At 36.2% G+C, this 12,071-nt stretch overlaps 1 protein-coding gene across 1 annotated transcript in view; it reads left to right on the top strand.

The window, feature by feature from the left end:
- Positions 1–6,516, top strand: part of HELRODRAFT_108942 (hypothetical protein) — a 6,676-nt gene extending 160 nt beyond the window's left edge. Inside the window, exons 2-14 of the mRNA XM_009011943.1 lie at positions 172–258; positions 769–920; positions 1,175–1,491; positions 1,595–1,699; positions 2,043–2,130; positions 2,481–2,578; positions 2,963–3,095; positions 3,341–3,588; positions 3,971–4,186; positions 4,403–4,501; positions 4,698–4,854; positions 5,421–5,551; positions 5,797–6,516. Of these exons, the coding sequence (XP_009010191.1) occupies positions 172–258; positions 769–920; positions 1,175–1,491; positions 1,595–1,699; positions 2,043–2,130; positions 2,481–2,578; positions 2,963–3,095; positions 3,341–3,588; positions 3,971–4,186; positions 4,403–4,501; positions 4,698–4,854; positions 5,421–5,551; positions 5,797–5,967 (2,002 nt within the window). The 3' untranslated portion in view covers positions 5,968–6,516. The remainder of the gene's footprint in view (positions 1–171; positions 259–768; positions 921–1,174; positions 1,492–1,594; positions 1,700–2,042; positions 2,131–2,480; positions 2,579–2,962; positions 3,096–3,340; positions 3,589–3,970; positions 4,187–4,402; positions 4,502–4,697; positions 4,855–5,420; positions 5,552–5,796) is intronic.
- Positions 6,517–12,071: the final 5,555 nt, after the last annotated feature.

Here is a 12,071-nt window from a genome sequence, read left to right as displayed (position 1 = left end):
TATTACTTAATTCATGTGATAAACATTAAAATTAACTATTCCATCATCATCATCGTCAATAATAACAATAATAATCATTATCATCACCATCATCATCATCATCATCATCATCATCATCATCATCATCATTATCATCATCATCATCATTATCATCATCATCATAACCACTAGATTGTTGAACGTTCTTTCATTCAATCCATACTTCATTGAAAGAGTCTGGCTACTCATATCATCAATCCACTTTAAAAGCGTTCTGAAGTTCGTTATTATTTGAACAATGATTATACTGACTGTTCTGTAATAGTAAATTCATTTGAAATTTCGCCAATAGGTTTTTTTAATAATTTTAACTTATCTCTCTTTCAAATACCATGGCCAATTTCGTTTGATGGAAGATTAATTAACACTATCATTCGCTCATCATGCGGAATGTATTTTATTGTGATAGGAACACTGCGTAAACTATTTTTAAAATATATTTCTTACTCCTATGCACTTACCTTTGGCAAGAAGCATGGGAGGATTGTGCATAACAATATTAACAATTTATTACAATATTAACAATTTATTTTATTTTATTTTATTTCATTTTATCTATTTTGATTTGATTTTATGTCTTCTGCAATAATAAAAGATTATTGTTATGATTATGATTATTGTTGTTGTTGTCGTTGTCATTGTTTTTTTGTTACTTTCGTTTTAACATGTTCAGCTGCAAGGTGTTATGTATTCTAGTGTCGTGTCACAATCTTCATTATCACCTGCTAGTGAGAAAACCTACCTACTGCAGTGGATAGCTCGGGGATCGAACCTGGTAGGTGAGGACTTCCGCAGGATCATCCCACTCGTCTCCACCCTCAGCATCATCTTCAACTACTACTTGCTAACAATCAGTGACGCTGAATTTCATGGAAAGAGAGGTGATGATGACGATGATAATGATGACGATGATGATGATGATGATGGGGATGGTGATTATTTCATGATGATAATGATGATGATGATGATGAAAGTGATGGTGATGCTGATTGTAATGATGATAGTGATTATGATAATGATGATTAGCGAAGCTGAAAATAAGTGCTGCAGTAGAGATACAAGCCACAACTAACCGACCACATCATCTCCACCACCACACCACCATCACTGCCATCACCACCACCACCACAAACAGGGACAAAGAAAGTAATGCCCTTCAACAACCTGCAAGCAGTCTCGCAACTCGCCCTGGCTCTGAGGGACTTCTGTCTTGGCGTCATCGAGCTAAGCCACCCTGAATCCAGAACTCTGATGATCAACTACAACAGACTGTCGCACAACATGGCTACTCGCGTGCTGTCGTCGACAGCTCTGAAGTCGCGATTTACAGCTTTGACGTCGCCGACGGCAGCTCTGACGTCACAGGCAGCAGCTCTGACGTCATCATCTCCCATTCCGTCCTATAGTGAGAGGTCCATAATGAGGCAGAGGGAGTTGCTCTACGTTTTCAAGGTTGGTTACGTTATTACAAATCATAATAATAATAATAGTGGTAATAATAATAATAATAATAATAGATACAAAATGATGATATAATTATTATCATGATGGTAAGGATGCAGTGAAGCTATTGAAGCAGTTGTACGAGAGAGATTGCAGAGAAAGTTACTGTCCTGCTGGCTCCTGGCTGGCCTCAAGTAATCTCTACCACTCTGAGAAGGTTAACTGATTGAACTTTTTTTGATTGATTGATTGATTGATTGGTTAATTGATTGATTGGTTAATTTATTGATTGGTTGGCTGTTTATTTGGTCGAATGAATGAATGAATCTATGTACGTATGTATGAATGAATGAATGAATGATTGAATGAACGATTGAATGAACGAAGGAATGAATGAATAAATGAATGAATGAATGAACGAATGAATGAATGAATGAACGAACGAACGAACGAATGAATGAATGAATGAACGAACGAATGAATGAATGAATGAATGAACGAACGAACGAACGAACGAATGAATGAACGAATGAATGAATGAATTTCTCACGCGTGGACAGTTTATACAGCCGTTAAGTTCAACAGCCAGTGTGTTTGTGGGCTGTGCTTTTGGCACGCTGAGTATCTTGAACTCGGACGAAGCGAGCTGTTAGATTATATCTTCATACCTCTTTGTTATTCTTTTTTTCTATAAATTATGATCATTTTGTTAAATAATTATAAGTATAATAATAATGATGATGATGATGATAATAATAATAATTACATTTTCATTGGTTGTTAGTGTTTCAAGTTATTGTTAGTTTGTTGATCATTGGTTTTAAGTTATTGTTTGAAATCATAGTCCTATTTGCCGACATTATCGTCATCACCATAATTGACATCGCCATCATCATCGGCATCATCATCGGCATCATCATCGACATCATCATCGTCGTCGTCATCATCACTATCATCATCGTCATCATCACCATTATCATTATCTCTTTATCTCTTAGTAAGTGTAGACCAACCCATCTTATCAACATCCGAGGTCCGCAAGTTGATCATTCTCTCTGAACTTCCTTTCGTCATATCTTTTCAGGACAGGGTTAAGGTCAATCAATCAATCAATCAATCAATCAATCAATCAATCAATCAATCAATCAATCAATCAATCAATCAATCAATCAATCAATCAATCAATCAATCAATCAATCAATCAATCAATCAATCAATCAATCAATCAATCAATCAATCAACCAACCAACCAACCAACCAATCAACCAACCATTCAATCAACCAACCATTCAATCAACACACCACCAGCCAATTACTTAGCCAACAAATTAATCCAACAATCATTTCACGGCAGTTTATTAAATCAACCAATCAATCAACCAGCCAGCCAATCAATCAACCAATCAAATCAGTCAACACACCAACCGACCGATCAATCAACCAACCGACCAATCAACGACATCATCATCACCATCTTAAGATTTTCCACGACCTTGTAAGGAGAGATAAGATGGAGAATCAACCTGACCATGCCGGCTTGTACGGAAACACGATCATCATCAGGAGGAACTATATTTATGAAGATGCTTTTGAAAAGTTGTCCCCTGAAAATGGTTGGTTGTAGTTGGATGATTGGCTGTTTCGTTAGTTGATTGGTTGATTGGTTAGATGGTTGGTTCGTTGGTTGATTGGTTGACTGACTCATTGATTGATAGATTTGTTGGATGGTTGGTCGATTGATTTGATGGTTGGTTGATTGATAATTTGGCTGACTATTTGATTGGTTAATTTGATGGATGATTAGTTGCTTGATTGATTTTTTTGTCCGACCAACCAATCAATCAATCAATGGACACAGAGCCGAACTTGAAAGGTCGTCTTCAGATCAAGTTGATAAACGCGGCGGGCCTGGACGAGGCGGGTGTGGATGGCGGCGGACTCTTCCGCGAATTCATGTCCGAACTGGTGAAGACCGGCTTTGATCCCAACCTCGGCTTCTTCAAGATGACCCCTGATAAACTTCTCTACCCAAACTTCCAGTCCAACCTCATATGGAAGGATGACTACTTGAAGCATTACTTTTTCCTTGGCAGGGTGCTTGGAAAAGTCGGTGTTGTTGTTTCTTGTTGATCATAATTGCAATGGTGATGGATGGATAAATGGATGGATGGAAAAATGAATGGAAAGATGGATAGATGGTTGAATGATTAATGGTAGAAAATTGACGATCGCAATAGTTGTAAAGTGTACAGCTTTCTCTTATGCAAGCGTTCACAAACTTGGATTCACGAACGAGCAAGTGCAAACTTGAAATTTTCAGATGCAAATCTGAAAACACATTCATCCTTTACATGTACAGAATCCCATTTTTTTTAATTATACACACCACGTTCAGAAGCGCGCGCATACACATTGAACATTGATATACACACACGCACGCACACACACGCGCACACGCACACACACACACACACACACACACATGCAGGTCATATACGAGAACATGTTGATTGAAGTTCCATTCGCTAGTTTCTTCCTTGCCAAACTGCTGAGTCGACACAAGGGTTTGCTTGATATGCATTATCTTGCCTCGTTGGATCCTGAGCTACACAGAAACCTGCTGTTCATAAAAGATTACGAAGGTGACGTGTTGGATATGCAGTTGGATTTCACTGTCAACTATGAAGTGCTCGGTCAATTGAAGGTTAGATTGGTTGAGCGGTTGGTTGAGTAATTGGTTGGTTGGTTGTTTCGCCTATCAATTGGTTAGTTGGTTTGTCGTTTCGCTAATCAATTGGTTGGTTGGGAAATATGTTCATTGATTGACTGGCTGGTTGATTGATTAGTTGGTTGATTAATTGGTTGATCGATTTGTTGACTGGTTGGTTATAGGATTGATTGTCTGATTGATTGACATCAGGTTGACGAATTGAAACCAAACGGTCGAAACATCCAAGTGACCAACAGCAACAGATACGAGTATATGTACCTCATGGCGGACTACAAACTAAACAGACAGGTCTAACAAACAGTTCATTCATTCATTCATTCATTCATTCATTCATTCATTCATTTGTTTGTTCAGATTTTAACGGTTGTAGTTAGAGAAATTTTGCCTACACAGGGCTGTACACCACACACCATCACCCACCAAAAACTTTAGCACACCACGCCACAACAACCACACCACACCACGCCACATCAACCACCTGCAGATCCGGCAACACTGCTCAGCATTCCGTGCGGGACTGGCCGATGTCCTGAACATATCCTGGTTACGCATGTTCGATCACAACGAACTCCAGATCCTCATCTCGGGAGCCAACGTCCCGATCGATGTCGACGATCTGCGAAGGAATTGTAACTATTCAGGTTGGTCCCATTGGGAGCTGGAGGTGATGGACTTTTTTTTTTGTAACCGAGGAGGATTTGTTTTGCTTTGGAAAATTTCGAATTTCGAATTTTTAATGAGAAAAACTTTGAGGTGATGAAATTTGTGACGACAGATTCATTATTTTATCTGTCTAAATTGACAAAGTTAATAAATGAACCACAACGTCAAACAACTAAGAGCAATTTGTTAGCGCTAATCAAAACTGTTTCATAAGCGCTCAGAATAAAAAACAAAATGATAGATCTGTCTACTTCAAATTTGAATGAACTCGGAGGACTGGTGAATACTTTCCCACTTCACCTCGCACACTGTATAAGAAACCATCCTTGCAATCAGCTTCCCTTGCTTTAGCACCATCCAGGTGCTTTTTCAACTCGCTACGCGGTTTAAGCATGGCTATATTTGACGTACGCCAATTTATTGCTCAAAATTATGAGTTTATATATATATATATATTTATATATTATATATATTTATAATATATATTTATAAATTATATTGTATTATAGTAACTAATAATTATAAATAAAAATGACGTCACCAGGTGGCTACACCGTGGGCCACCCGGTGATACAGATGTTCTGGCAGGTGGTTGAGGATTTTGATGACAGTCAGAGGCAGCAGCTCCTCAAGTTCGTTACCAGCTGCTCCAGACCCCCGCTCATGGGGTTCAAGGTCGGAGAGGAGAGTGGTGGTGGTGTAGGTGGTGGTGGTGTAGGTCGTGGTAGTGGTGGTCTTGTGATGATAGAATGGTATTGATAGTGATGCCACTAATAGAATGAAATGATAAAATTTCTGGCTGTGGTGATAGTGGCAATGTTGATAATGCTGTTGATGATCATATTGTTGAAGATAGTAAGGATGATGTTGTTGTTGGTGCAGATGGTCACTACAACTAACCCACCCTCACACAACTTCAGGAACTCTACCCTCCCTTTTGCATCCACCACGCCGGCACCGACCTTGACCGCCTGCCGACCTCAAGCACGTGCATGAACCTTCTCAAGTTGCCAGAGTTCAAGGACAAGGGATCTCTGAAACAGAAACTGCTCTACGCTATCGAGTCTGGCGCTGGTTTTGAATTGAGTTGATTGGATTACTGAGTGAGTGGAGTGAGTGAATGAGCGAGTGGGTGAATAAATGAATGAGTGAGTGAGTGATTTATGTCAGTGATTGATTGAAAGAGTATATGAATAACGGGATAATGGATGGATGAATTAGTGAATTAATGAATGTATAAACGTTGATTGACAGCATAAATGAATGTGTGATAGTTTATTTAAGCATGTTAAGTGGAACGATGAAATGTTTTATAAAATTTGTGATTATCGTCATTACTTTTATGGTGTTAACATTTTATTATTTATCTATTTATTATCATCACCATTTCGTCATCGTCATCATTTTCACCATCTTCATCATTCTCATCATCATCGTCTCTGTCATCGACTTCTTAGTAATCATCTTCTTCGTCATCATCTTTACAATCACCATTATTGTCATCATCATCATCACCATCATAATTACCGTTAGTTTTAATTTGAATTCTCTTTCAAACTTTATCTTTTATCGACAGTCCAATTTTTTTGAAACCAAATTACATTAGCTTATTTTTTTAAAGATAAATAAATATTTTTCAGACAATTTTTTTCATTTAAAAAAATACCTAAAAATTCGCTAGAAGCCGCTAATAAGTACTCCTGATCGATTTTGATATGAAAATAATTGGCAATTTTCGATAATTCGTGTTGTACTTATAAGCCTCTCTGCTACGTTCATCTACGTTATGTTACTGTGCAGATTAAATCTCGAGAACCATTTTGGAATCCATACCTGCGTGCTTTATTCAGCTGGAATTTTAATGATTTCTTCAATGGATTGATATCAATGGATGACCATGGTGAATCATTTATTTGTTTTTTATTCGTAGTGGCGTCGTTTTTCTCTTCAGTCGTCGCCGTGTTTGAGTTGAAACTTTTATTTATTTTCAACAGAATCAAGACGTAGTGTTGTTTGGATTTTTCCTCTTAAAAAATTCTGTAAATAAAGCACGAACTTGTGAGTTTGAGAAGGATATCCCTTCCATCTTAAATGCTTTTAGATGCTTTGAGGAAATGTAAAGTTCGGTAAATAAACAGACGTGAGCGTAAGTTGAAAAGAGAACGCGGTATATGTTGTGTCTATGACGCAAGCACTCACACGTGCCACACACACACACACGCATACACGTGTCAATATTTCTCTTAAAAGTCCATTTGTCTGGAATGCAGAAGAATCATGCAACGACATTATTTATACTTAAGAGACAGGTTTATTAATTGTTGCTATGAGTGCCTTGTGTATGTGCGTGCGTGTGTGTATGTATGTGTAAATCTATGTGTGTGTGTGTGTGGCGCGTGTGTGAGTGCGTGATATACGTGGTAAATGTAATCCAGGCACTGGTAAAGCGATTCTAGGCACGTGGTAAACCTAATCCAGGCAATACCTATCAACCCTAGTTAACCCTAATTAACCCTAGTTAACCCTAACGCTGACCAACGGTACGTCCCTACAAAATCCAGGCATATCTAGGCACATCCAGGCACGTACCATGTCTATCCTTAAAATATCTAGGCACTTTCCTTCAGTTAAGGAATGTGGTTGGGTTAAGGGTTAGGGTTAGGGTTAAACCGACCCAGTGTCACGTCAGGATATCCAGACACGTGGTAAATGTAATCAAGCCACTGGTAAAGCGATTCTAGGCACGTGGGGTTGGGGTTTGCGTTGGGGGTTAGGGTTAGGGAGGGTTAGGTTTAGGGAGGGTTAGGGTTAGGGTGGTTAGGGTTAGGGAGGGTTAGAGAGGGTTAGGAAGGGTTAGGGAGGGTTAGGGAGGGTTAGAGAGGGTTAGGGAGAGTTAGGGAGGGTTAGGAAGGGTTAGGGAGGGTTAGGGAGGGTTAGGGAGGGTTAGGGAGGGTTAGATTGATTGATGTGATTATATATATATATATATAATATATATATTAATATAGTCAAATGGGGTTATACATGAGAAAAGCGCCAATGACGGATTGCTTGAACTTGGGTATGACTTATGCTAATTTTGCGTCATGTCACATGCACGCGTCCATCTAACGTACCAAGTTATTCCAGAGACTCAAAATGAACGCTGCTTTTTCCACCTCAATCTTTCCTTTCATCTTTCGTAGTTTTATTTTCCTATCGTTTTTTGTTTTTTCGCTCTATTTTTTTATTGCTTCCCTCAAAGATGATTTTTATTTTATTTTTTCGATATTCTGTTGTAGTTTTTCAGTTCTCCCTACAATCTCTCTTCAATCATTGTTATCACTTCGTCCCGCTGCTTGCTACCTCTTTTTATTAACCTTTAACATTTCTCTAAGTGTCAGCCATCTCCGGTTTTACAATCTCCGGGTATTCGTTTTTTCAACTTTTTACGCATTTTTCTATTCATTTATTTGTTCGTTTATTCACTCATTCACTCATTCACTCATTCACTCATTCATTCATTCATTCATTCATTCATTCATTCATTCATTCATTCATTCATTCATTCATTCATTCATTCATTCATTCATTCATTCATTCATTCATTCATTCATTCATTCATTCATTCATTCATTCATTCATTCATTCATTCATTCATTCATTCATTCATTCATTCATTCATTCATTCATTCATTCATTCATTCATTCATTCATTCATTCATTCATTCATTCATTCATTCATTCATTCATTCATTCATTCATTCATTCATTCATTCATTCATTCATTCATTCATTCATTCATTCATTCATTCATTCATTCATTCATTCATTCATTCATTCATTCATTCATTCATTCATTCATTCATTCATTCATTCATTCATTCATTCATTCATTCATTCATTCATTCATCATCTACACGCGGTCACTCACTGATATATATTTTCGAGCAAATTCAAATGAGCTGTAGGCGCGTGCTTAAATGCAAATTACGTTACGTTAGTCTGCGCATGTCCGAATCTGTGTGCGTGTTTGTATGCGTTAGTTGCCTTTGTACTTTAACCTATGTATGTACTGTACGTATGTATATGTACGTACGTATATGTTTGTATGTACAGTACGTATGTGGCGTGTGCGTGTGTGTATGTGCGGTTTCTTGTATTTGGTCGCAATTTTCGGGTTATGTTTGTCGACACGACGACTGCGTGTCTGTGCATTCTTTCATGTTTGCTCTTTCTTCTCTGCGCTATTTTTTTTGCTCATTAACTTACTGGGTTTATATATATATATATATATATATATATATATATATATATATATTTATATATATATATATAATGTTGAAAAAATAATGCACTCTGCATATTGTTTATCTTTCATTTACTACACATCTGTGTTCTGTTTTGTACACTTTGACAAATTTCACGTTTGTCGGAGTCAATTTGTTTAAAAGATAAGAAAATGTTAGTACGTGTTACATGTTTGCTTATGCAAAGTTGTACTTCAGCCTGCGTGAGTAGTCTGACCGCGTTCAAATGCTTGTCGATATCTCCGTACACACAACTTGCTCTGCGTTCACTTTTCATTCTTTTCCTACTTTTATTACCACCATAATCATCATTTATTTGATAATCATGATCGTCATAACGTACATCAACTAATTTGTTATAGACATTGTTATCATTATGATAATCATGGTCTTTGTCATCACAGCTTTCATAACTCGTCATCATATCTTTCATCTTGTTTCCCTCGAAAACCCATCGCTCGTCATCATCGTATTCATCATCGCCGTCTTCCCCACACTCTTCAACTCCACTTCAGACCCGCGGACAGTAGCACCTAACTTGTATTATCACTCACTCAATCACTTCATAAAAATAAACACCAAATTTTTACTATCACTCACTCATTCACTTTCTGAGGCTAGCGTTTAATGTTTATGCCTCGCATATATGTTTACGCCTATTCACTTTCATTGCAGCTGTCATCCACGTTTTCATTGTTACGCGAGTTGATTTATAAACTTTCGCAAAAATATTTAACATTCATAATACGGACATTAAAAATACAAATAATCATTAAAAAGAATTTATAAACAACTAAAACTAAATCACACATTTACAAAGCATTTACCATTCTAAGCAATCATCCTATCCTAAAAAAAGCAAACCAAAAAAAGACAATCATGTAACGCCAATAAACTAGATGTCTTCGTTCATTTTTGCCGACGTTCGAGACCAGAAGAAAAAGAAATGGAAGAAGAGAGGAGAGGTCAAAGTTGAAGGTCGTCCGTAATGATCTGTCGAATGAACTTGCCAGCCTGGTCGTTCCTATTTTCGTCGCACGTGTCTGCTTCACGTCTCTTTATAGTTCCTCCTTTTGTCTTTTTGTCTTCCTCTTTGCATCACGTTCGTTCGTTCGTACATTTATTTTGATTTTTTCTGAAATTGGATTGGTTAGGTTTGCATTTTTTGGTATTATAAAATTTGAACGTTAAATGTACGTTATCAATGTTAAATTTTTCAAGTTTTCTTCGTTACTTGACAAGCATTGAAAATATTAAAGAGAAGAAATAAAAAATTCACCGATTGAACAAAAAAAAAAAGGAAAAAAATAAGCAAAAAAACTCTTTAATCTTTTAATACCAATCTGATGAAATTTTCAAGGACAATGTAATTAGAATTATTGTTATTGTTTTTGTTGATGTCAACGACAACAACAATGAATGACAACAACAAACACACCAACTGCAACAACAACAACAAAACCAACAACGCAAACGAAATAGATCCCATTAAGCTTCATTGTGGATGTTGCAGCATTGAAGCATTAAAAACACACAACATGACCCATGGCACTAATATAAATAAACATATCTCTCTTCTTTTCAATATCATCGGCGTCGTCGTTATCATCACCACACTTATCGTCATCATGATGATGATCGTCATCATCATCATCTCCTTCCTCATCATCGTCATCATCTTCATCCTCATCATCGTCATTATCATTTTTATCACTATACATCACATTCTAAATAAAGTTGCTATTGATTATTAATGTTGAACCAAATCGCTTTTACTGTTTTTGGTTAGTTTCAGCAACACATTTAAAATAAATCCCAATTAAAATTTATTCATTTAATTTCATCTATTCAGAGAATAAATAATATTTTCAACTGTAATAAAATAAATTTAGATTAATAATCAAAGTTGGTCAAACTTGAAAGAAATAAAAACAGATTAAAAGCAACGCTACTCGAAAGTCTCACTAAAATTTATATTCCAAAGAGTTGTTTTCATCCACAACAGAATAAATAAAACTAAAGATTTCAAAGTTGAAAACAGATGAAGTTATATTCCCAATTCGATAAACCACTAAACTACATGACCACAAATTCACCATATCACATAACCACCACAAATTCACCTAACCACCCAACAACCACAAATTCACCGAACCACATAACCACCACCAATCCTTGAGGAAAAACTTTTCAAAAGTCAACGAGTTTTGCATAATTGATACGTACCCTCGGAAAATATATCTACAAATATAACGAATGTACATATTCATTCGTCAAAGAAATAGACCTTTCATTGTCAAAAAAGTTTGACTCGTTTTTTGAATGTCACAGGTTATAATGACGTCATAGTGGCGTATTATTAATATAAAGTCTGTTATTTATATTTTAATAAAAAATATATAAAACATTTTTAAAAAAGATTATTATTTTTATATATAATAATTTTAAAAATAGTAGAAAGTAATGCGAAAACAAAACTTATAAGAAGTTATTATTTTTCCAAAAGGTCATTCCAAATAGTTATTAACTCGTGCTACGCTTTATTATCACCATCAGAAAAAACTTGACGAAACAAAAACACAACTCTCTGGCTGTTAAATCTTTTAATTCCGCTTTACAAATTATTTTCTTTTAAATTTTTTGAAGACAAAATCTACAAAGATTAAGTAGAAAAAGAAAATGATTTGTAGCACACTTACTGTCATAAAAACGAGTTCTTAATATGTTTTTTTTTTACTTTTAATCATTTAATGCAATAACCATAAACAGCATTAATGTTTCAATTATTTAAGCTCTACTCTCAAGTTTATTATCCACGCTTCAATATCGTGCTTCAAACCAATCTGTCGGCAATAGTCTTTGCGATCATCTGAATGTTTTTCAATAAGCTTATTAGCACTTAACAA

Source organism: Helobdella robusta, assembly GCF_000326865.2.
Source record: "Helobdella robusta unplaced genomic scaffold HELROscaffold_10, whole genome shotgun sequence".
Lineage (NCBI taxonomy): Eukaryota > Metazoa > Annelida > Clitellata > Rhynchobdellida > Glossiphoniidae > Helobdella > Helobdella robusta.
Note: the sequence above shows the minus strand (reverse complement) of the source record. Positions and strands in the feature narration are given on the sequence as shown.